At 44.1% G+C, this 25,863-nt stretch overlaps 1 protein-coding gene across 2 annotated transcripts in view; it reads right to left on the bottom strand.

Moving 5' to 3' along the window:
* Positions 1 to 518: 518 nt before the first annotated feature.
* The window catches only part of ATP2A2 (ATPase sarcoplasmic/endoplasmic reticulum Ca2+ transporting 2), a 57,717-nt gene continuing 32,372 nt past the window's right edge, over positions 519 to 25,863 (bottom strand). The window contains exons 6-21 of one of the 2 annotated variants that reach the window (XM_035016981.1): positions 24,380 to 24,460; positions 22,221 to 22,306; positions 20,436 to 20,900; positions 16,219 to 16,307; positions 15,520 to 15,622; positions 14,599 to 14,730; positions 11,445 to 11,567; positions 11,126 to 11,344; positions 10,012 to 10,347; positions 8,558 to 8,778; positions 7,942 to 8,144; positions 6,404 to 6,489; positions 6,003 to 6,136; positions 5,273 to 5,390; positions 5,063 to 5,183; positions 519 to 1,326 (exon numbers count right to left, since the gene is read on the bottom strand). In XM_035016981.1, the coding sequence (XP_034872872.1) occupies positions 1,313 to 1,326; positions 5,063 to 5,183; positions 5,273 to 5,390; positions 6,003 to 6,136; positions 6,404 to 6,489; positions 7,942 to 8,144; positions 8,558 to 8,778; positions 10,012 to 10,347; positions 11,126 to 11,344; positions 11,445 to 11,567; positions 14,599 to 14,730; positions 15,520 to 15,622; positions 16,219 to 16,307; positions 20,436 to 20,900; positions 22,221 to 22,306; positions 24,380 to 24,460 (2,531 nt within the window). In that variant the 3' untranslated portion in view covers positions 519 to 1,312. Of the gene's footprint in view, positions 1,327 to 3,713; positions 5,184 to 5,272; positions 5,391 to 6,002; positions 6,137 to 6,403; positions 6,490 to 7,941; positions 8,145 to 8,557; positions 8,779 to 10,011; positions 10,348 to 11,125; positions 11,345 to 11,444; positions 11,568 to 14,598; positions 14,731 to 15,519; positions 15,623 to 16,218; positions 16,308 to 20,435; positions 20,901 to 22,220; positions 22,307 to 24,379; positions 24,461 to 25,863 lie in introns of those variants that run through there. The other variant, XM_035016980.1, reaches the window with a different exon arrangement.

Genomic DNA, 25,863 nt, shown 5'->3' with positions numbered 1-25,863 from the left:
AGTTGCTAGGACTTGTGTTTTTTGTCATTAGGTTTATAAAATCATCTATCCTTGCCTCACTGCTTTTTTTTTTTAATGATAAATCATCTTCAGTAATTTGGAAAAGAGAGAAATGCCCCACACCAAACCCATGCCTGATAAGCACTAAATAACCATCAAATGGAGGAATTCTGCTCTCTGCGGCAGCCACTCCAGTTCACTTTTATCTACTCACAGTAGGAGTGCAGAATTTTACATTTTCCATCTGAACAGTATGAGAAGCATCTCTCCATCGGTACAACCTCCAAGCTGCTGACAACTTTTAAAATCTGATTATCTCTGAAAACCCAGTGACAAGCCACTCAGCTCTCCCCACACTTGAGTCATGTGACACACGAGCAGACCTTGTCCCCAGAAAGTCAAGTCTAAGACCTTCCCCCCACCGGAAGGTAAAAACTCTTCGGGGTGCGGGGCTGGAGGCGCTCAGTGCCCACCGCCCACCCCTCCCGCTGGAGAACAGTCAGCACCACACTGTGAACTTATCGTAGAATAGATTTATTTACCTGAAACCATGTCTGTGCAATGCTTGTTGTTACCAGCACAGAAATAGACAACTGTTCTCTATTTACAGTCTAAAGTCAAACATGCGTTGTGATAAATGAAGTTTAGCATTTTATTAAGATAAATGCATCACAATATTCGTATTGCACCAACATGTCTACTGCTTCTGATTTCATTAAATAAGTTACATTTAATACAGTGCAAAATAGCTGTTTGCACACTCAAAAAAATAACAAGTTATGAACTGGAGGCCTACATTCTAACCTTTCAACACCTGTAGTGTTTTCAATAAATTTATAAATAAGCAAACTGTACAGGGCCAATTAAAAAGTAGCATGTTTAAATGACACCATAGAGCAGTCTGGCTACTTACAACTGAAGGCATGCATTACAATTGAATATGGTACATTTATATAGGCTATGACATTTTGCACAGAGAAACATGGGAGACTTGGCTGATGGCTTCTAAGTTCTTAGATAAGGTTTCAGAACCTCATTCTTCTTGCAGCAAAGAAACCAAAGTTCTCTGGAGAGGCGTTCTGATTCATTAAGCTAAATTGTACATTTGTAATTATTATTTTGATTTAAAAGCTAAACCCCGTTGGTAATACACGTTTCCTCCACATAACACACAATGAGTTGGGGACTTTTTTTTCTACTTTTCTTTTCCCCCCAACGTCAATCATGCAGAGGGCTGGTAGATGTGTTGCTAAAAACGCACATGCACGCAACCGAACACCCTTATATTTCTGCAAAATGGTTTAGGAAGCGGTTACTCCAGTATTGCTGAAAAGGAAAGAGAGAGGAAATCAGCTTTATGAAATACGGGAAGAAATGTTAGAATAACTATTTAAGATTAATAGTGACAAGGAATAGTGAGAAGGAACATTCAGTTTGACCTTTTAAGATTTCAGGACCAGCATTTCTAGTTAACTGTCCCTGAGGCGCTGCCTACACAGGGTAGCAGCCAGAAGCACTCGCTTGGCGACATGGGCCCTTCCTGTCACCCTGGCTCACAGAAGAACCCCACCAGGCAGACATGGAATCGCTTCAGATGTAACAGAAGGGAGATGGGCAAGAGGAGGGAAGTTCCCGGTTAGCAGTGCAGATGGTAAGGAAGGTGAAGCAGAGGTGAGCAGTGTGGCCCAGTGCGAAGCCTCAGCTCCTCCCTTTCCCTTCCCTTCCCTTCCCTCCCAGGGGGCCTAGCCCTGCCTGGTCCTAGAAGGGGAGCTGCGGCCCTCACCCACCTCTTTGAAGCAGGCAGGCTGGGGATTACCGTCGCTGTTAGCTGCACGGTGGTGGCTTTGGCAAAATTGGTGGTGACCTTAAAAGGGCTGCCTTAGCCCACCGGCACTGCAGACCGCTCCGGCGGTGGGTAGGTGCTTCACGGACACTGAGCTAGTGCTTGGGGTCTCCTATTCCCGAGGTCTACCACCTCCAGGACATTCAGGGGGCCGGGGCCTGGTCTGAGGGTGGCGTGCCAGCAGCTGCTTGTTGAGGGGGGGAGGGTGCGGGGGCTCACGCAGCTCGCTCTGCACCATGTGCCACGTGTGCTGTGATGAAGAATGAGCCGCTGGAGAGGGATCCCAGCTGCGGGACGTGTGAGGCCGCCATCTTCCAGGCAAAGCCCCATCAAAGCAGCTGTGCAAGGCCTACCTGCCCGTCGGTGAGGACACGAACAAGTTTTGGTGAGTCTGAACACGACACCACCCTGTCTAGTCCTGACGGCGGCAAAAGCAGAGGCCGCCTGTGCCTTCCTGCAGGTGCTGGGTGAGGCTAGGTCTGGGACAGGAGGCCTGAGGCCTGAGGCCAGGGATGTGCCCACAGCAGTAAGGGGCTGAGGACAGGGGCTCACGGGGGCCTGTTTCTCAGCAGCAGAGCCTGGAGCAGAGCCGACGAGGAGATGCTCCCAGGGGCCCGGGCTGAGGGAAGGGGATGCCTAAACCACCTCCATGGGCCGGACAGGCCCGAAGCGGAGAAACCACAAGACAAGAGCCGGCCCAGGCCCAGCTGGGGCTGTGCACGTCTCCGACAGCAGCAAACCACACTCAGCTTCTTTTGTAAAGGCCACCACATCAAGGAACCAGATCAGGAAAAGCTGACTGGTAAGTCTGGTTTCCACTGAATAGCACACCCAACAAGCTCAGACATCCTGTCTTGGTTTGCAGCCAAGGTGCACTCCTTGCATTCGACCACTCAGCCTGCTTCTTTTTACGCCAAAATCGGCAAAAACCTACCCTCCTCCCCCCTATATTCTCTGCCAAACAAACCAACCTCCCTTCCTCAGAGACCTCGATGAGTCAGGCCAGGACTTCCATCCCCTTATACTCAGACCTGCTTAATATCCATTAACTTTTCCCCAAGCACTGAGCCTTTATGGCACATCTTGGGGGCGGCCCCGGTCCCTTCACAAGAAAGGTCAGGGCCTCACAGGGAAGGAGCTGCTGCCTAGGCCTCCCTCACCCTGGCTCATGACTGGTCGGCTGGTTGCTAGCAGAACCAGGCCCTACTAACTGCGCTTTCTCATACCCTGGAGAAAGAGAAGACAAGTCTCAGCTGCAAAGGATATGACCCAGAAGGTGGAAAAAGGTGGCCACCTATTTGAGACAAACCTATGGATATATGAATTCACTGCTCAATTATTTGCTTTCACCAGGTTTTTACTTGTTAACAAACACGGTAGCAAGGCTCAGGGAGGAGTCCTTGCAGCTAGTAACCACCAGAGAACCCTGAGTTTTTGAGACTCCTCACCTTGGCAGTTTAACAAAGGCAGCATTCCCTCAGCCTGTCAGTTGGACCAGAGCAAAACGAGCTTCTCTCCCACCACGCCCTCCTCAACATCCGGCTGAGCCACTGTCCAAGGCCGTGCATGGAGTCTGCGGGCATCTAACCCACCCCACGTGTGCACAGGTACCACGCATCGTACGCTTGCTGCCCTCGAAGACACAGAGCACAGCAGGACATGACCCAGGGGATGTTTTCGTTAGTGTCCCAGCTAGCTCGCTCGGTGGCAGTCACCCTTAGGCTAAAGCATCAGGATGCCAGGGAATACTCACGTTAGTTGATGGATGTTGGAAGGCATTGGAGGAAAACACCATAGTTAGGACAGTTAATGACTTACACACGGTTGGTAAGACTGATCTCGAACATGCGCAAACATCTATCATAGTAACCATGGTGTTGGTTAGTGCCACATTCAAATAAAAATAGTTCTGTACATATGTTCATTTGGTCATGTGCTATTTACAGATTTTTACAAAAACACATACACACACACATACCCCCACACAAACACGCACACACTCCCCCTTATATTCTCTACACCAGGCTAAAACAGGCCAGCAGAAACTTGCAAAAAAGTATCATGGGTGACAGCAGGTGCCTATGTATTAATTCCTACAACTACCTCTGCAGCAGAACACAATCCTCCTTCCCCTCGAGCACAGTAAAACTCAAGTTCTAAGAACTTAAGAGAAAATTGGACACATCTGTTTGATAGTTTAAGCTAAGCCACTTAAAAGTTAAAAACAAGACAGTTATTTTTCTGTCCATTTAAAATGTTTTATTTTCCTTTTTAAACTAGATTGTAAAGTGCCACTGAAATAGGCAATGTTGGCAAAACAATGTCTGTTAACAATAAAATACATTAGACATTTAAATAAATAACCTTAAAAACTACGTGGGGGACATGAACCCAGTCGATTGAATCTGGAACAATGTTTTCTGCACAAGCGAGAACAGGCATACCTCTTGTTAAGACTGATGTAAACAGAACCATCGGAACCCTACGGGAGAAGCAGCCGAGCGGGGCCGGGAGCGGGGGTGGGAGTGAACGGGGGCCGGGGGGTGAGGGGAGTGGCAAACCAAAAAATACTGACTGAGGTAGCAGTACTCTGCTCAGTGCAGAAAAATTGGCTTATGAATAAAAATTAGACTGTGATCTCAGATTAAATCCAGATGATCATGCAAAAGACATAATACATGCTATTTAGTTTTAGAAAAAAACCACACACATTCATTTCCTAAAATCTGCTGCCAATTAATTTGCTGACAATGTCTGCTGGCTCAACTATTTTTTTATACAAGGATGAGTTATTAAACAGAACACTGTACATGCTTTTTCATCTACAAAAAAATATTTGCATAAAATAGTGTTAGTTCTCTGTACATGTCAATGGACACTTTAATTATGTGTATAAAAAAGGAAAATCTTGCCCCACTGGAGTCAGAAAAGCAAAACAAAATCTAGAGTATGAAATCTCCTTCACCAGCCAATATGTTCATGTGAAAATTCAGCAGAAATAGACAGTTGCTTTAAACAATAAAAAAATTAATTGATTAAGTTAAACATCTTCTTTATGTAAAACTGTCAGTCAAGACCAGAACATATCACTAAAGTTAGTGTCTGTGCTATAGACCCAGATCACCAGGGGCATTATGAGCAGCACAAACGGCCAGGAAATCCCATCGGTGCATGCCGAGAACGAGCAGGATTTGGTGGCAGGCTGCACACACTCTTTACCAGGTTCCAGGTAGTTGCGGGCCACGAACTTGAGTGTCTCGTCCATTAGAATCACAGGCAAGGAGATTTTCAGCACCATCAGCCACTGGGTCAAATTCAGCGGTGTGATCTGGAAAATAAGCTGAAATACAAAGAAGCTCTGTCAAGTCCCCAGACTTGCGGGACAGGCAGCGAGGCCCCAGCCTCGGTCCTGGTCCCCCCAGCGCTTACTGGCAAAGGTTCCACGTAGAGGATGAGGAAGTGGAGCGACATGGACAGGCAAATGGAGCCCACGAGCCAGATGTTCTCCCAGGGCGGCATCCTCAGCAGGGACTGGTTTTCAGACAAGCTGCAGAACGACGAGAGGTACATGAAATACGCCCACCCGAAAGGCAAAGGCCCTTATAACGAGCGACCAAGACCGTTCAAACGATGCTTCAGTCGGGCAGTGGCTAACCTGGCGTTGCCCACTGACCTACTTCCACTTGGTGACGTTTCTATTGTGGCAAAGTTAAAGGAAGAATGTTCAGATGTAGGACAAACTTCCAATTTTAAATCTAGGCTTCAGCACAGCAGACTCCATTTCAATGGACTCAGAGCTGCTCTCAATTGCCCTTGACACTGACGCTATTTTGAAATTTCCATTTTTGTCACTGGCTTAATTGGATGATACCACTGGTCTCACTGCTAAAGGGCAAGAGTGCCTTCCCTGGGGACAAGGGCACACAGGGGCACGAGAGGCCCTATTTTTGGCCCCCGCTGTCTCATAAGGAACATGTGGTTAAGCACTCCCACTACTTCCTGGAGGGGATGACGACTGAAGCTTTTAAAACCGGTGCTGCTTGTTCTCCTTTCTTTCTGGGAGGGAGGAGCTTTCCTGCAAACCAACAACCACGACACCCAGTTCCCCGGCGTGCTGGCTGGCAGAGCTCTTGCCCCAGCTCGTCGAGGACTCACTGACCTGTTGAGGGCGTTACACATCTCTATGGTTACTAGAACAGACAGCGCCATTGTCATCGGGTACGGGGACTCAAAGATTGCACAATCCACTCCTTCAAAGTCCGGGTTGTCATCTTTACACTGTAGGAAGTGGCTCTGCAACAAACGTCCAAGCAAGTTCTTTATCAGCCAAGTACATTTCCAAGGTCCATGTCCCCGTTCCACAGGAAGCCCAGGACACAGACCCACACAGGATCTCCCCCCATCTCCCAGAGAAGCCCTGGTCCTTCAGAATCCTCTTAGAGGCCACTGCTAATTATTTGAGTGTTGAGATTATTTGGCAGCCACCCAAACTGCAGAGCACTCAAGGACGACCTCCTGACGCTCTGCCTCTAAGGCAGAGGAGAAAAGGCAGATACATACCAGCTGGTAGAAAGTCACTCTCGGACCTCCGTCGGCAGCAATGAACCACCACGCAGCCGCACCCACGGTAGCAGCACCAACGTAACCTGGGAAGAGACACAGGCGGGTCTGCAGCCCACAGCTTTCCCTGCAGGTCCTGCCTCGCAGGCCAGCGTCCAGCCAAGAGGAGACAGGGCAGGACGACGGTACAGGAGAGCCTGGGCTGCCACTGGCAAGTGCTCACTCCCATCGGCCAAAGCAGCTAGACGGAGGCCTTCTGCAAGCAGAGGGGGGTGTGTACAGAAAAACTGGGCAACTCTTCTTCCAGAGCGTGGGAGGAGGAGCACCTACTGGAATTGGCTGGACTTTCACGCTAGCCAAGCCCCTCTCAAACTGGAGGCTAACGCTTTACCGCTGCAGGTATGTGTCCTCCCCACAGCGCCTCACTGTGCCGCAGGGCCAGATCACACCCCCCAGGACTTTTAGGAAAACTGATGCTCCCAGTTAGACACCTACTTGCTCCAAAGGCCTGGCAGAACCGTTACGTGGAAATGCTGCCAGCGTGGTCAGTGCAGAACGCAAGCGACGTGGCAAAGCCCAAAGCCGATTCTGGGACCACCTCCCCCGCCCCCCTGCCCCCAACCAAATAGTTCTGAATTGAGCAAGTTTATTACAAAGCAACAGGGTAACGGAGAACACAGGGACACCACGAAGACGGTCCCAGTGTGGCAGCATCTACCAGAAGACACAAGCGCACACTCCCTCGAAGCCGGCAATTACAAGGGGACAGGGACAGGGCAGCCACACACGAACTGACGTGGCGATTCCCAACAAATAGGGAGAAATGCAGGGTTCAGCACGTGTGTGTGTAGCACACCAACGCTTAGGAAAAATATATGCACAGGACAGATCTATTTGCTAGAGTATATCTGGAAGGCACAAGAGAAATTCAGTATTGGAGGGGAACTGACTGGCTGAGAACCTTCTCACTTTATGCCACTGTGTGCTTCTGGAATTTTAAATCATGTGAACATACTAAAAAAGCAAACAAAAAGCCACCTTCCTGTTGAACCCCAGGGCAGTTATTTTAACTCTCTGGCCCCACTTTCCTAAGGTCTAAAGTGAGGACAAGAACCGGCAGCCGGGCGGGAGCAGGAGGGCCAGAGACGACATATGAGGAACCCGACCTGTGGCCGGGGCTCCCATGTGGCTCCCATGCACCGTAGATGAATGCAGAGCTCCCCCCTCTACTTTAGTGGGAGGGGGGCTTAGTTTCATAGCTTGGTGATGGAAGGCCTGACCCTTACTCACCCCTGTATCCTTTTGCCCTTAGGTTAAATCTGAAAACCTCATTCACAAAGACCCAAGGAATGACAGGGATAACTAAAACAAGGGACCAACTTTCCTGTAAACTGGGTATATAGTTTATTAAACTCCATCTTCCGTTACCCTAACACAGGGACAGAAAAGAAAAAATGTGCTTTTAAAGAATGAATTTACAAAAATGTTGGCTCATGAACGTTTTGTTTCAAAGTCAACGATATAAAAACTATACTCACAGCCAATGGCCAGATAACGGAAAAAGAGCCATCCGCTGATCAGGGGTTCCTTCGGGTTCCGGGGTGGTTTATTCATGATGTCCAGATCGGGAGGGTTGAACCCCAGGGCAGTGGCGGGCAGGCCGTCTGTCACCAGATTGACCCAGAGCAGCTGGACAGGAATTAAAGCCTCAGGAAATCCAAGGGCTGCTGTCAGGAAGATACTGTTTCCACCCGAAGAAAGAGAAAGACCAATTATTTTGGCCACTACTTACACAGCATCAGCACCCTCTCCTCCTCCATAAAAATCAATGGACAGTAACAATGACTGCTTGAAGTAACTTTTTGGCCACCATAAAAACATTTGTTATACCTAATTTTGAGTTAAAGTACAATGTTAGAAGGCCAAGAATTTTACGTTACTTTATGTAGTTAAACTCATCTCTATGTTCGAGGACATGCTTTACACCCGAGGGCAGCTGCAGGACAGCCTCCCAAGGGCCGGAACAACCTCTACCTTCCTCCTTATGCACGAAGACCAAAGCTGCTGCCATATGAACCACAAATCTGGAAACCTGGTCATCCTAAGCCCTGATTTTAGACAAAGGACTACAAGTGGTCTTTCTCAAGCACCCACCAGACAACTTCCCCCACATTCGACGAGATGAGGTAGCGGATAAACTGCTTCATATTGTTGTAGATGGCCCGCCCCTCCTCCACCGCAGCCACAATGGTGGAGAAGTTGTCGTCAGCCAGGACCATCTCAGACGCCGTTTTAGCCACTGCAGTGCCAGAGCCCATGGCAATGCCGATCTCCGATTTCTTCAGGGCAGGAGCATCATTCACGCCGTCCCCAGTCTGAAAGGGAACGCGAGGGCTGGTTTATGCACACCTGCCACCACCTCACACACACCCCCCCGACAAAGGCTGGGCCATCCTGAAGCAAGGGAACGAATGCAGCCATGGCCCTCTGGGCACAGACACAGAGAATTTTCATTTTTACAAAGTGGCATCACAAAACACACTTCACCTGGGAAATGTAAAATTACCCAATGAGCCGAAGAGACTTCAGAGGGAAGTGGAACAAAGAGGACTTCAAAATTCATCTTATTATGTTTTTACCAAACAAAATAAAAACCACCCACATGACAGTTAAGATGCAGCACTTGTATCCACACAGAGAAAGCTCAAGTAGAACAGGTGCAGACTGCAAAAAGATGGAAACTGTAATATTTACGAAGGTCACAAACATGCAAAAAGACCAGATACTGTCTACAGGTACAAAGCTATCATTCCCAACATTGAACACCCAACACTGAATTCAGAACAGTGGTTCCCTCTGGGAGAGGAAGAGAGGAAGGAAGGGGGAAGGGAGTTATATCTGTAATATCTGCTTTCACATAACACCTTTGTTTCTTAAAGTTTTACAGACAAGCAACAGAAAGCAAATATGGCACAATGTGAATGTGTCTGGGTGAAGATTCACACTAGGGGAAGAATCCTGGAAATGCCTCGCACATGGGCAGCTCTTAATGCTTGACCAGTACATCTAATTTCAGGTAGGGTTAGAGAACACAAAGGAGTTAACCCTGAATCAATTTTTAGAAACTTGAGATAGATAGAAACATGTACACTTTTGGGGTGCCTGGGTGGCTCAGTCAGTTAAGCGTCTGCCTTCTGCTCAGGTTATGATCCCAGGGTTCTGGGATCGAGTCCAGGATCAGGCTTCCTATTCAGTGGGGAGTCTGCTTCTCCCTCTCCCTCTGCCCCTCCCCCTGGCTCATTCTCTCTCTCTCTCTCTCAAATAAAATCTTAAAACACAAAGAAACATGTACACTTTAACCAAGATTAAAGACTAGATGTCACCAAATATTTCCCCACAAGTGATTCAGAAGGCATACTTCTACTTCTTAAACTACTCTAGAATCTTCCCTGCAGGTCATACCAACTACGGGTCAACAGAAGCCTACAGAAACAGCCCTGATTGTGACAAAAATCAAGATATTCTAAATCTGGGAGCGGTTACTAAAAATTTAACAGTCAAAATTACAACCTGCTCTGTCTGCATAGTGAGAGTCCAAAGGTACTCACCATAGCTGTTATCTCATCAAAAGACTGAAGAAATTCTACAATTTTTGACTTGTGGGAAGGTTCAACTCGAGCGAAACATCGGGCATTCAAACAGGCATCTCTCTGGGCTGAAGGACTGAGCTCATCAAACTCCCGACCCGTAAAAGCTTTCGACGTCACATCCTCATCCTGCCTGAAGATGCCAATACGCCGACAGATGGCCACAGCAGTGCCCTTGTTGTCCCCAGTGATCATGATAACCCGGATGCCTGCCTGCCGGCACAGCTTCACAGAAGAGGCCACTTCAATTCTTGGAGGGTCCAGCATGCCCACGCAGCCAACGAAAGTCAGATTGGTCTACAGCAAAAGAATCACCTTAGTTCAAACAGGAAATCCTAGTTTTTCCCATGGTGTAGAACAGGGCCAGTTATACATTAAGAGCAAAAGTCTCTGCATTTTCCTATAATAAATTCTGTAACTGTGACTCTTACCTAAGATTAATATTCATAGAGATATAAATCCAATAAGGAATAGTATTAATTCCAATTAGCTGGAAAGGATGAAAAATAGCACTACATTCTGGTAACCAAATCATCCTTTAACTTTTGTGATGATAATCCTTTGAAATGAAGAGAAAAACATACCAAGGAATAAGAGCATTTTGCTACCGGCCACTCTAGGGGCCCATAGTACCCAAGTTATTCCTTATTCCTTTCAGGCAGTGCTTCAGGAAGTCACATACCTGGTAAGAAAGAATTCTATGAGCAGACAAGTGAAAGGAATCTCTCAACTTGGATATTTTGACCTTTAATAACTCACGAATGTTTTAAAAACATTCCCAATTGTTAAAACATCTTAATTTACAGAGGAGTTGCAAAATAGGCTTTACAAGTTTATTTAGCTTAAGTCTTAATTATTCTATCCTGAAAGTAACAGACTTGTATTAAACTGTTAACTACATAGGTTGGAAGCAGCAGGCCAAATTGGAACGGTGATGCACTTGGCCTGCAGAAAAACAAATAACCACACCCCTTTCTTGGCAAAAGCAGGACTCATTTGACCTTTTACTGAAGGAGTACTGTTTGAACACAATGAATGTGCAGGGTGTGGGGGAAGAAACTTGTCATTAGCTAACCTCATATTTAATAAAGTTGGCAGAGTCCTCAAGGTTCATTTCTTCTCTTCTCAGTGGGTTGTCGTGAGTGGCCAGAGCCAGGCACCTCAGCGTGTCGCTGCCACTACCCCATTCCCGAATGACAGACATGACCTTCTGTTTGACTCCTGGGGTCATAGGAACTTTAGTACTTCCAACTCGAATGTGGGTGCACCTGTCAATGACACCTTCAGGAGCACCCTGGAAATGTTACAGATTTAGGTCAACAATTTTATTTACTGGGCTCACCCAGGATGCTAATCCTGGAAAGAACATCTCAATTGCAATCTGCCGCACTTGCCTTCACAAACATTTTGCTCATCGACGTCCGGCTTGGTTTGTTTGGTGTACAATAAACTGACATCGATTTTCTATCACGTGAAAACTCCAGAGTAAATTCCTTTTTCATCAACTGCTTAATGACCTACAGGAGAACACACATGGGATATTACTGGATGACAATTTCTGTTTCTCACTTGTTCAACAAATATTCACTCAGCACCTATTATGTGACAGGCACTGGGGGTTTAGCAATGGACAATGAACAATACAAGTAAGTTCTCCCCCTCATGAAGCTTAAACTTGCCCTCTGGTTTGGGAAGACGCACTGCAATGTAAACAAAGTGCTATGGAGAAAAAAATTTTAAGTAAGGCAGGGAAGGGGGATGGAAAATTTGTATACACAAATTTTCAGATCGAAACTTTACATAAAATGGCCAGAAGGCAACATTTGAGTAAAAACGTGAAGGATGTGTGAGCCGGGAGCGCAGAATGCAGGCTGGCATGACCCGGCATGTTCAAGGGGCCTCCAGGCCGAGGAGTTAGAAAATCGTGCAAGAGAAAGAGGTGAGAAAGAGGTTGTAGGATGTTAAAAAACACCTTAAGGCATTTATAACAAGTGAAAATGGAAGATAAGGGAGGGTTTCAAGGTCTGGCAGTTGTGTTAAGAATGAGCTGAAGGGGGACAAGGTATACCACTCAGTACAAATAATCCAAGAGATGATGGCGACTGTGGGCAGAAATAGGTGGTCCAGAGCACGGCTGCCTCACAGAAGTTCCTACTGTGGTGGGAATGTTCTGGCAGAGCTGCTCATGTAGCTGTCCAGTGTGGCTACTACGCACTTGAAGAGCCGCTGTTTTCTTTATTCTAAAGAGCTTCAGGGAGCCAGCGGCCACCATATTACACTCCAGCACGGTGACCAAAGACCTCATGGGAGTAACTGCAAACAGGATAGGTTGAGGACTGGGTCCTGGGGCCTCCCCACCCCTGGTGGGAGGTGGAAGATCCAGCCAAGGGAGTCGGCAGAGGGCCGGGAGCGAGGAGAACAAGTGAAGGAATGTTTCAAGGAGGGAGAGACTGACAGCTTGGGTAAATGAGGACTGAAAATTACCCTTTCAGATTTAGATGCTGTTTGGATCTGGACTGTGTATACAATCAAATTACGTACAACATATACTGTGTCCTTTTTGACTTTTAAACCTTTGATTTTTCTTGCCTTATTGCATGGACTAGGGTTGCCAATATAATACTGAATAGAAACATGGAAGGTAGAACTTCTGTTGCTATTAAGTATAACATCACTACAGGCTTTGTGTAAATGCACCATCAGCTTGAAGGTGAAGTCTGCTGAGTTTTTATCATGAACAGAGGTTTTATCAGATGCCTTTTCTGTATCCACTTAATAATCTTATGGTTTTCTGTCTTGATTTGAATGACCCTGATTCTCCCCTAGCCCCCACTCAGACACAGAGCTAATGATAATTACAGAAATCCCCAAGAACCTCAGCATCTAATGTGGGCAGTGATGAGTGGACTGACGCCAGTGGGTTCTCCGCCAGGCTGGGTGGATTACAGCCACCCTCTCAGCCAGAGCTGCCACAAGCAGAAAAAAGACCATCACTGAATTCTGCATTATCTGACTCATATATATTTCTTATGTGTTTAGTTTCCATCAAGCATTTGTACCAAATACTCTAGGAAAACTGATGGAACTTGTAGTGATTCTGACAAGGTGTGGACCTAGGCACCAGATATATCCGGGGGTTCGGGGGGAGGAAAAGAATAAAGCCATTTCTTCCAGTATTAGAATGGTCCAGAGTGGTAGTTATTTCAAAAGCTGGGTCCTGCCCACTTCACGTCTGAACTATAACAGGTTCCTCCTTTCTGGCGGCCGGGGACTGGCATGAGTTCGGATCTGGGAATTTTCAGTGAAGGAGCCCCATGACAGTCATTTCTGACCCCGCCCACCCCCCTCATGCCCTGCTCAGCTGCGGACAAAAAATGAGGCAAAGGCAGCCGTGGAGCAAGAAAATGCTTAGTCTGCAGGTAAGAGAACAGATGGCTGTGCCCTTATTTGTGGTCATCATGACAGTTAACACACCACTTTTCAGCTCCATGATACTACTTGTTTCCCCTTCATCAAGTAGTTATAGGTCTAGAATCAAACCATTTTAACCCTCAATCTCTGTGAAGCTAAGTCTTCAGGTTGCTTTTAGGGACTTAGTCACACCAACCAATAATAGAGTGGTCAGGCAGTGTAGCTTTGCAAGGACCAGCACCGCCCCCTACCCTTACCGCCAGTCAGGGAGTGAGCTCTCTAAAATGGAGATAAGGGGCTTGGACTTCTCCCATCCTATGGCAGCCATGTATGTCAGGGCAGGATGCCACAGGACGTGCCCAAGACCCTCGGGACTAGGAGATGCTGGCGGTGAGGTGTGAATTGGTACACTTCAGTGGAGATCTACATCCTTAATTCTAGTGTGAGTTTTGCTTCCTCAAATGATGCAAAGAAAGGTGTGGGAGCAGGAGTCCAGTTCTGCCCCACGCTGTGAGACTACGCCAAGTCACTGAAGGCCTCAGTTTCCCTGACTGTAAGTGCTAGGCTGGACTGGATGGTCTTGAAGCCCCTTTCACAGCCTGAGATTTGGTGCGCTCACCAAAATGCTTAAAGAGCTTGAGTGGAGTGGATTTGAGAAAACAGAAAAAGAATACAGTAAAATGGCTGCTTTAAGAAATTTTACTAAAAGAGAAAAGCAGCAGGGTGCTAAAGGGGGAAACAAAGTCCAAAGAAAGTTTTAAGATAAAAACCGTACTACTATTTGTCCTATGCTGATAAAGATCCATGGAGACTAGACGGAAAAGTGGTAACGCAGGAGAGGGGGTGGGGCTTGCAGCTCGAGGAGCAGCTGGGCTGTGCCGGGAGCGAGGACAGTGCACTCACAGCACCAGGGGCTCTGAGAAGACAGACCTTGGAGGCACGGTGACTGTGCGTGGAAAGTATCTAGTGATACCTATGTTCCTGGTCAGACAGCCGGATCATCTGACCTGAGAGCAAACGTGGGGAAGGAGATGCCGCATGTTTGAGGAGATAATGTACATATCCATATACCTTAGCGGTCTACGAGCGGGGGAAGCAAAGGGCAGCATGGACAACACACCAAGCTTGAATACTGACCGAGTTGCAGGCATTTGCTCGCTCTACTTTAGAAAGACCCTTCAATTCGGTATCAAATACGTTCATCTTCTCTACTAGGCAGGTAAGAGCAGTCTCCGTAGCTTCTCCAACTTTTTCATACACACCCTTCGCCTGTATTGGTTAAAAGCACAGAAAGTGCAAAAGTAGTAAATAAGTTTTTCATTAATAAAGACTTTCCATCAGAGGACAACTTCTTCATATCATTCTTCTAGGGACCATGTTTATCTGACTCTGTAGCACATGATGCAGATAATAAAAATATACTCAAAGCACGTTATCCTATTCTAGTAAGTAGTTTTTTTTATTTCCTTTAACCATGAGAACCCACTAGTCACAGTATTCAAACAGAGCTTGCAAAGAGCATGTGTCACTGTGTGTTATTACCATTTCACAGAGTTCACATGGGGTTTCTGTTGGGGACTGGCTTGTCTAATTTTAGATAGAAACCAGCACTAAGAAGGGAGGGGAAAAAAGGATTTTTGTTGGTTAAATTTGGTATCATGATCATCAAAACAACCCTCTAACCCTCAGCTTGTCAAGGACGTAACAGTCCCCATCTTTAAAAAAAAAAAAAAAAAAAAAAAAAGACCAATATCCTATTCTGTCAGGAAAACATGCCCTGTTCTAGGGTTTTCCTCATGTTCTGTAGCTGCACCAGAGCAGAAGGGCCACCACGTCCACTCTCTTAGAAAAGTGACTGCAATGCTCAGTCAGGGGACATAGGAAAGGCTCTCGCTTTCTTTGGCTGGGTCACACTGACTCGGATAAAATGGAAAGAGGAAATAAAATCAGGAACCCTTACTTTCCAAAGGGAGGAAGGAAGGCTGGATTTTCATTCCACCCACCCCACCCTTGAACTAGAACAGCCAGGTCTACTTTCTCACTTATGAGAAGCCTTACCTCATTGTAATCCAACGCAGAATCATTACAAAGAGCACAAATTGTTGCCAATTCCACAAGACCATCATATTGATGACATTTCACTGGCTTATCATCTTTATGCCTATCAAAAGAAAACACTTTTAGAGCACAGTGTGGTCATCTCTATTGATTTTTACTTAATTATACAATATAATTTTGTGGACAAGAGCCTTGGCAAGTATTCAAAAGAATTTGAGCGATGGCTCTTAGAAATCTGATGCTGGAGATAACAAAAGAATGCATCTCTGATATCAGGAATCAATCAGTAAAGACCAGAAGTTCTTAGTTAATGCAATTCTTCCACCACAGGTTATTAATACAGAACAAACAGAAACCCCACTTGAAAAATTGGGCTCCAGGGGCACCTGGGTGGCTCAGTCGTTAAGTGTCTGCCTTCGGCTCAGGTCATGATCCCGGGGTCCTGGGATCGAGCCCCGCATCGGGCTCCCTGCTCAGCGGGAAGCCTGCTTCTCCCTCTGCCTCTCTCTCTCTCTCTCTCTTTCTCTCTGTCTCTCATGAATAAATAAATAAAATTAAAAAAAAAAAAGGAAAAAAAAAATTACTACTCCAGTAACTAATATGAGCCACATTCAGAAAACTTTTTAGATATACTACAAATCTATCCAAGTCCCAAACTGCCACAATGGATCCTTTCAACGATAAGGCAGGTTTACTCACACTTCTCCAAGAGGGGCGTATGTTGATCCGGTAATGGTAAACTCATTAAGGGAACAACCATCACCTTCAACTTTGTCCAGAATGAACATCTACAGAAAAAAGGCACGAATGTTTAAAATTTAAGGTATAAAAATATGCTGGAAAAAACAATCTTTGCTATGACAAAAAGCATTTCTCATTTAAGAAAACAAACTTATAAATGGAAGCTCAGCAACAGAAGTACTGTCCCTTATTCCAACCAGGCGTTATTTAAGATCACTCCCCCATCCATCCAAGAGTCTGAGAAACAGCATCACTGAGGTGCTGAATAAATAAGCAGCAGCAGGGGCACCAAAGACACAGAAGACAACCCACATGACACACGAGTTATGAGGACTCTCGGTCAGTCAACTCCACAGACACAGCAGTGCTCTTCAGAGTGCTCAGAATTCTAAATTTCAAATGGCTGGCTGAGAAAGTAATATTAGGTAGTCCTGCCTCAGAGCTAATAGTAAAAGCCTGGGAAGAATAAACTCACATTTCAGAACTGCATAAACATTCCCTGAGTAAAATAAGACAAATTACTTCTCTCCTCCTTCCCACTTATTTTTATTGTGGCAATAGCTCATTTTCTATGAAGCTCCATAACCCCATGTGTATAGTATGGAGGCTGCAGAGCTGAATGAACTCATGCTACCAGGACAATACACACAGAAGCACTTAGGAAATAAAGGACACTTCATTTTATACAATAAAGTGACATGAGCTAGTTTCTTAAAAACAAGGTTTTTTTTTTCTTGGTTTGCGTTTCTATCATAATTCAGAAGCCCAGTTTAGAAGACTCAGATTTAGATATGTGTTTTCATGTAAATTTAAACTGTAAAATCTTACCATAGAACACAAGAACAAAAGTGCTATTTCAACTATACTTTTGTCACACCAAAATCCCTCTGAAATATGAACAGTTAAGAACATGATTGGGGCGCCTGGGTGGCTCAGTCAGTTAAGCGTCTGCCTTCAGCTCAGTTCACGATCTCAGGGTCCTGGGATCACCACATCAGGCTCCCTGCTCAGCGTGGAGTCCGCTTCTCCCTCTCCTTCCTGCTTGTGCTCTCGCTCTCTTTCTCTAATAAATAAATAAAATCTTTTTTTTTTTTTAAGATTTTATTTTATTTGACAGAGAGACACAGCGAGAGAGGGAACACAAGGAGGGGGAAAGGGAGAAGCAGGCTTCCCGCGGAGCAGGGAGCCCGATGTAGGACTTGATCCCAGGACCCTGGGATCATGACCTGAGCCGAAGGCAGACGCTTAACGACTGAGCCACCCAGGCGCCCCAGTAAATGAAATCTTTTTTTTTTTTTTTTAAGATTTTATTTATTTGACAGAGGGAGACACAGTGAGCGAGGGAACACAAGCAGGGGGAGCGGGAGAGAAGCAGGCTTCCCGCCGAGCAGGGAGCCCGATGCGGGGCTCGATCCCAGGACCCTGGGATCGTGACCCAAGCTGAAGGCAGATGATTAACGACTGAGCCACCCAGGTGCCCCCAGTAAATAAAATCTTAAAAAAGAAAAAAGTAATCTCTGTACCCTACATGGAGCTTGATCTTACAGCCCTTGAGATCAAGAGTTGTATGCTGACTGAGTCAGCCAGTTGCCCAAAAAGCTTCATTTCAAAAGTATACTTAGATATAAATCAACCTTGGAATGGAACTAAAGCCATGAGCAAGACATACAAAATGGCTTAAAAAAAAAGTATATAATGGGATTTAAAACGGACTCCTGATAAAAAAGGTTCTAGTTCAAACATATACAACCATTGTCGAATGAGGAAAAGATTCATGTCCAAGGTCACATGCAGCAAGATCAGTGACGCCTACATTTTTTTCTAACAGATACAACACCTAAAAAAGGAAGCTTGTCAAATGGCTCCTTCCAAAGATGTTTGACATTTTACAGAAGAGGAACAAAGGACCAGAGAGGTTAAAGCATGTGCTCAAGGTTATATAATTATTAAGTGGAAAAGAGAGGACTGGATTTAACTACCAATCTCAAAGAAAATCCAACTTTACCCTTTTATCAGAAGTTGTGTGACTCTCGGATATGTTACTTAACCTCTCAGGGCCTTAGTTTTTCAAACCTCTTTTGAGCAGGATTACCATATGATTCAAATAAAGTCACATGTGAGAAAACAAATTAACTGTACTAAGCAATATCAAAGCAAGTTAACATTATTACTACATGCCATGTCATTTCTTTAATGATACAGTTTATAAAAAGTGAAACTTTTTGGGTTTATACCAAAGTCCAAAGTATTCTAAGATATTCAGAATTCTAATCCACATTAAGTAAATCTGAACGCACGTGGACATTTTAGATTTCGAGCAAGTAAACCATTTAGGAACTGCATGATGAAAGTATCTCTTAAGTCAAGGGCAGTTATGCAACCCACTGCAAGAAACCTCCTGGAGAATACTGATTAGCATCAGCTTTCTGTCAGGGAGAACAGAACAAAGAGGCAAGCTAGGCTGTTTCTTTAATAGAAAAAAACATCTTAAACCAGTTAAGGGAAAATATAAAAACAAAAAATTTTTCCTATGGACTCTGTTTTATTTTTTTTTTCTTTTAAAGATTTTATTTATTTATTTGACAGAGAAAGACACAGCGAGAGAGGGAACACAAACGGGGAGTGGGAGAGGGAGAAGCAGACTCCCCGCCGAGCAGGGAGCCCGATGCGGGACTCGATCCCAGGACTCCAGGATCATGACCTGAGCCGAAGGCAGTCACTTAACCAACTGAGCCACCCAGGCGCCCAGACTCTGTTTTATTCTTATTTTGAAATTTGATTTTCTGCCACAGTTTGAAATTAGTTGCCAACTAGCTATTAGCTAATTTATGCAACCTTTTCTGATTCCAAGGAATGAAAACTTAGGTAGCCAAGTCAAACCCTGCACTTCTGGTGAAACCCAGGACAGACTGGCAGCTTACCACTTAAGAGACAAAACACCTGTCAGTTCATTCTAAGTCGGGATCTGGACTACACAGAGTTTGGCTGGGGTGGGGGGTGGGGGTGGAGGATGGGATGGACACCGATGATGACTGTGTATCTAAAAATCATCCTGAGTTTAAATTTGGCAAGATAAAGATTCAGAGGGTTTAACTGTATTAAAAACAATTTCTAATGCAAAAAAATATTATCCAAAACCCTGGAGCTAAGGCCAAGAGGATGCCCACATGTCCCTTCAATATCATTCAGAAGCATTCTTTTAAGAGGCTCACTCCAAGATGTAGTATTCTAGAAAAATTTAACATTGTTCCACTGTGCTACTTACTATTAAGAGCTCATGTTACATGAAATTATGGATTTGTGTCCTGTAGGAAAGATAACCTGTAGTTTTACTGCCCTACTGGATATTAACCAGTTTTTGCAATCTAACATAGAGCAATTCTATGCTGTTATTGAGTACTTCCTCACATGCTCTTGTAACCAGTTTTACTGATTCCCTCATTATTTAACAAGCCAAACAATCTTTGACCCAGTGTCCACTGAATATTTTTATGAGTTGTGTACCTTCTGGAAAATTATACTTTGAAAAGACTTGTACAAAGTTGTTAAATAAAACCTAGGAAGAGAACATAATTCAGCTGTGTCTGTTTCTGTAGTTACTACTTTTCTAAGGACAAGTTTAAACAGTTTCTTATTTTATCCCCCCAGTGATGGTCAAAATAACCTAGGAAAGGAAGGATGAACACATACAACAAAGCAAGTTAAAGGCAATTATTTAACTTTCAAGAAAGCATGTCTCATTCAATGTGTTATGGAAATACCAGTTAGAAGTTTAGCTAGGCAGGTAGGGAGGGAACTAGCTGCTTTATAGGATTCTCTTCCTTTAAGGCTGTAAGTGCAGTAACACACGATGCACTCAGAGACAGAGGAGCAGGAATACAAAGGGAACATAGTCACCTAACACATTAATAGATTGCCTATAGTCACCTTCCCCAACATAAGCACATCAACTATGCAGATACCCTTTATTCCATGAATTAATTTTAGGAATTCGATGACTAATTCCTCTGGGGCATCAGATTACCTTGGGCTCTGGCTATACACATAACCCGTTTGTTTAAAGCACTCAAAAAGGTATCAAATTACGAATCCAAGGTTTTGATGGCATGAGGGCGTATTCCTAGGATGAACCAATGACCACCACCAGCAAAGAATCTTAAATCACTCCCACTTACCCTGCACACAGACATCTGGTTCGTCGTCAGTGTACCAGTCTTGTCTGAGCAGATAACGGAAGTACAACCAAGGGTTTCCACAGAAGGGAGGCTTCGAACAATAGCATTTTTCTTTGCCATTCTGCGAGTTCCAAGAGCCAGGCAGGTGGTGATGACAGCAGGCAGACCTTCAGGAATGGCTGCCACAGCCAGAGCCACCGCAATTTTGAAGTAGTAAATAGCGCCCCTGATCCAGGAGCCTCCATGAACTGGGTCGTTGAAGTGCCCAATGTTTATGATCCAGACTGCAATGCAAATCAGGGAGATGACTTTGGAAAGCTGTTCCCCAAACTCGTCTAGTTTCTGCTGGAGGGGGGTTCTCTCCTGCTCTGTTGCCACCATTTCATCCCGGATCTTGCCAATTTCTGTGTTCACTCCAGTTGCCACCACCACTCCCATGGCTTTGCCAGCAGCAATGTTTGTACCCTACGACAGAAGTAGAGGAAACTGGTTATAAGATTAACATCGCACCCAACTTAAAACTGACTAGCAAACTCAGACTCGGGTGGGTTTTGACTAGAGCACCCAGACTGTCATATTCTACTGGGCCTTGGAGGGTCTGCTCCTCAGAGAACCAGCCACCCAACCTTGATGCAGGCGGCATGGTACAGCTCTCCTTGATTCGCATTTCATGTGGTCCCCACTCGCCCAGAGCAGCTCCACCCTGACCCCCCTGGAATCTCTATTCACCATACCGAACCTGGCTTGCAGACTAGCTTCGGGCTTGAACAGTGCTCTAACCCCTCTGCGTTCCTCATTTTTCAAACTCCATACAGTCCTCAACCCTAAGCATTCTCCACTGCTGGCTCCAATGGTCCCACCTCCCCTACTTTCATCACCCACAATAAGCAGGGCAACCAGCACCATGTGCTACCTTGAGGATCTCCACTCAAGCACTGGCATTCAAAAAATCAATGAAATCAAGTACAGGGCTCTCTCCCCACCCCACTTTAATTCCTAGCGCTGGCATGATACAACTTCATTATTTCCACTGTGATTCTGTAGCACTTTACTTACTGGGAGTGGTTAGTCTCCGACACTAACCCACAGAACCTACCACTTGAAATAGCATATAAAATACCAAACAAGCAAAATATACAAATTTCTCAACTTTTTATTTCAAAAAAATTTAACAGAAAAACTGAAGTAGTACAATGAACATCCGTTTTGCTTTTCATCCAGACTCACCGTTATTAAATGGTTTGCCACATCTGCTCTCTCTCTAAACACATACCTCGCCCATATCATTTTAATAAGCCTTTTCCACACAAATCTACTTTTCAAGGTTTACAGATAAAGAATTTAAAGATGTTTGACCTGATCTTTTATCCCCCCCTCAAAAACTTGCTAATTAAAACAGACAACACTGGGGAGCCTGGCTGGCTCTGTCAGAAGAGCATGTGACTCTTGATCTTGGGGGTCTTGAGTTCAAGCCCCACACTGGCTGTAGAGTTTACTTAAAAATAAACAAACTTAAAACCCTGCAGATTTTAAATTCTGAGAATGTCTCCAAATAAAAATACATTTGACGGGGCCCCTGGGTGGCTCAGTCGTTAAGCGTCTGCCTTCGGCTCAGGTCATGATCCCAGGGTTCTGGGATCGAGCCCCACATCGGGCTCCCTGCTTGGCAGGAAGCCTGCTTCTCCCTCTTGCACTCCCCCTGCCTGTGTTCCTACTCTCGCTCTCTGTCAAATAAATAAATAAAATCTTAAAAAAAAAAAAAAATACATTTGACAAAGTACTTACAGAAAAGAGCATGTTCTTTTTATCTTGATTGACAGCCCGTGGGTCTGGGACGGGGTCAGTGTGCTTGATGACAGATACAGACTCACCTAAGCAGGTTGTGAGAAGGGATTGTTAATTCATACCTAGACCCTGAGCCCTCATCCACTCATGCTACCACCACTCTCAGGAAAGGAGATAAAAGACCCAATTCGCTTGAAGGAGAAAAACTAGTAAAATTTAGAAATAGAATCCCAGTCAACTGCCTGTATTTCCCGGAGTAACTATTCAAATCTAGTTTATTTTCAGGTATCAACTTTATACTCTAATAATACTGTGAATATATATTTATATTTGTTGTAAACTTACGTATACACACTCTCTAATACTTCATAAAAAGGTCAAAGTATATTTATTCTTAACACAATGAACATACTAGATACATTATACATATAATGAGAAGCATGTACTGGGAAGCCTATTTTTGTTCATTAATGCCAGACATGAGAAATGAAAACATTGTTTTAGAAATATCTTCATTAGTAATGAGTGATCAGACCATTCTATTTCAATAAAATAAAACTGAAAAACAATCAGCACTAAAAACATCACATGGTAGATAAAGGACTACTTGAACTTTTACAATGTCTTATTGAATCTGGTTTCAACCTTACTTAACATCGCTTATGAAATATATAACTGGGGTTGGTCTGAGTAACATGAAATATGGCTCCAGTTGTTCATTTAAATTTCAGGTAGCCAACTTCCCTCTCGATATCTGAACAAACCTGGTTCCTCACTCTAGTCTGAAACTACAGTATCATTATTTAACAAAAAAAACACTGAATAAGTTTTATGAGAGGTTTTAAAAGATAATTATTTCTGTAGGCATACTATGAAAATCTTCTATGCACCACCTAATCAGTTTCCCAACATTTTATGGCTCAATCAGCTTTCAGCTTGTTGCTGCTAATGGGAGTTTTAGTAACTAAGCTATTCATAGAGAAACAAAGAGCCCAGGTTACTCACAGCACTACCTCCTAGGACTTCCGCTGCTTTTCAAAACTGATAATCAGATAAATCTTGATTACCTTTGGGTTTTCTATTTATCCTATTTAATTCAGGTTAGCATTGTGTTAAGTTAATCTTCTGACCACCTTACTTCCAGTTAATTAGAACCCTCCACCCTAGACTGTGCCTTTATCAAACAAAAATGGAAAAATGTTCCAAACAATTTCAAATCTAAGCGTGCAAACTTTAGGCAGTAAAACATTCACCGTTTTTGGAGGGTGCTAACTTTTGTTAACTGTACATTTGATCATTACAAACATGTTAGATGCAAGATCAGCATTTCTCCAATGAAAAAAATTATAGCTCCGGAACCTCTCTCTCCTGCCTGGGAAAAGAACACTAAGTAATTAATTCATTTTCATAAATCAGAGAGACAACGCTTCAACCTTAAGATTATTACCTCTGCTAATGTAGAAATTTGTAACTTCTTTTTTTAGAAAGTAAAAACATAAAAAAGATTTTTGGTGAAAGCTATTTTTTTTTTTAAAGATTTATTTATTTGACCAAGAGAGAGGAAGAGAGAGAGCGAGCGACTGAGCACAAGCAGGGGAGTGGGAGAGGGAGAAGCAGGCTCCCCACTGAGCAGGGAGCCCAATGCGGGACTCAATCCCAGGACGCCAGGATCATGATCTGAGCCATAGGCAGACGCTTACCCAACTGAGCCACCCAGGCACCCTGAAAGCTAATTTTTGATAAAATTAAAAGACAAATAGAGGTCTTATGAGATGAAAGCCAAGTTTCTTTAAACCGATACATTGGCAAAAAAGCCAGATTTCTAAAGCACTAAGAAATAACTATCTTGGAGGCGCCTGGGTGGCTTAGTCGTTAAGTGTCTGCCTTCGGCTCAGGTCATGATCCCAGGGTCCTGGGATCGAGCCCCGGGAGCCTGTTTCTCCCTCTCCCACTCCCCCTGCTTGTGTTCCCTCTCTCGCTGTCTCTCTGTCAAATAAATAAATAAAATCTTAAAAAAAAAAAAAAAAAAGAATGAACCATCTTGGACAGGATTAAGGTAAAACCCTAAAAAGGGACAGGAGGGGCAGGAGCCAACTCACTCAGCATGGGGTCTGAGCAGGACTTCAACATTCAGAGAACTTCCAATGTATAATGCTTACCTGTGAGAATGGACTGGTCAACTCTTAGAGTAGTAGATTTGATGGAAGTTAATCTTATATCAGCAGGAACTTTGTCACCAACTAGTTGGAGAAAAGGCAGCTAAAATAAGCAATTTTGCAATTCATGTTTCATAGAGATGAATCTGTCTCCAAGTAAAACACATCTTAAAGAAAATACATAGCCTGTATACAGCACAAATACATAAAAATCTGTTAAATTAAGCAAGATAATCACCTTCTCCTTAGGGTCATAAACACTCTTGCTAAATAGATACTGGATTTGAATTACACAGGAAGGAAGAGAATAATGCTTGGGAAAAACTCTAAAGACACATTATTTACACACTTACACACACACATGGCATGGTGAGGGGGATCAAGTTGTATATACCATGGTTTATCCCATCTTCAGAAGAGATAAAATTATCATGAGAAATAAAACTACAGAGACATAAATTTAAAACAAATTGACAAGAGTTGAGAAAATGCATCAAGTTTATAAAGATGTATAGAAATAGGGATTCTTATTATAGGGGGACTATAAAATCTGGAAATTTTGGTGTAAATAGGGAGAAAAAAAAAAATCAGAGTTCTAAATCACTTTAGAGGCAAGTGCCTGAGCAGAGATCAATGAAATTCTGTGTTAGTGCACAGTTAATAAGGACAAATTAAATGCATGTCACGCATTACATGGTCTATGTAAAAGTAACAGTTCATTCAGTGTTTATAATTCAACTCTGCTTCCAGACTTTGTGACCACCCTTATATGCTGCTGAGTATGAAGAAAAAAAATGTTATAAAACCTCTGGAGTACAGTTTGACAATATATATCAAAACTACAAAGCAGAGGTGCGCCTGGGTGGCTCAGTCGTTAAGCGTCTGCCTCCGGCTCAGGTCATGATCCGGGGGTCCTGGGATCGAGCCCCACATCCGGCTCCCTGCTCGGCTAGGGACCTGCTTCCCCCTCTCGCACTCCCCCTGCTTGTGTTCCCTCTCTCACTCTCTGTCAAATAAATAAATAAAATCTTTAAAAAAAAAAACTACAAAGCACAATCTTTTTACCCCACATAATCCACTACAAGGAATTTACTCTTCAGATAGGCTCAGCAGAATATGTTTAGTCACAGCGTAGTTTTATTATTAACAGTAGAAAGATGAGACAACTCCATTCATACTAAAGTGAAAATTTCCTCTAAGATATACTGTATATTAAGGGGGAAAACACAAGTGTGAAGCATCACCTGTATCGACTGTCATTCATATAAGGAAATACCTTTGGGAAGGTATTACAAAATCTTAATGCTAGGTAACTGGGTATGGAGTGGAGGGAGACTTTTCACTTTGTACTTTTGAAATCTGATTTATCAAATAAATGAATAAACCTCTTGCATCACATCAAGAGGATCTGTAAGTCAAATGAGTCTTCTTCCCTGGGCCAAAGAGCTCCTTTAACAGCTCTTAAAGGGTCCACATCTCTAGTTTTA

Source organism: Mirounga leonina, unplaced genomic scaffold, assembly GCF_011800145.1.
Source record: "Mirounga leonina isolate KUSES-001 unplaced genomic scaffold, KU_Mleo_1.0 Mir_171, whole genome shotgun sequence".
Classification (NCBI taxonomy): Eukaryota; Metazoa; Chordata; class Mammalia; order Carnivora; family Phocidae; genus Mirounga; species Mirounga leonina.
This window is presented reverse-complemented; position numbering and strand designations above follow the sequence as displayed.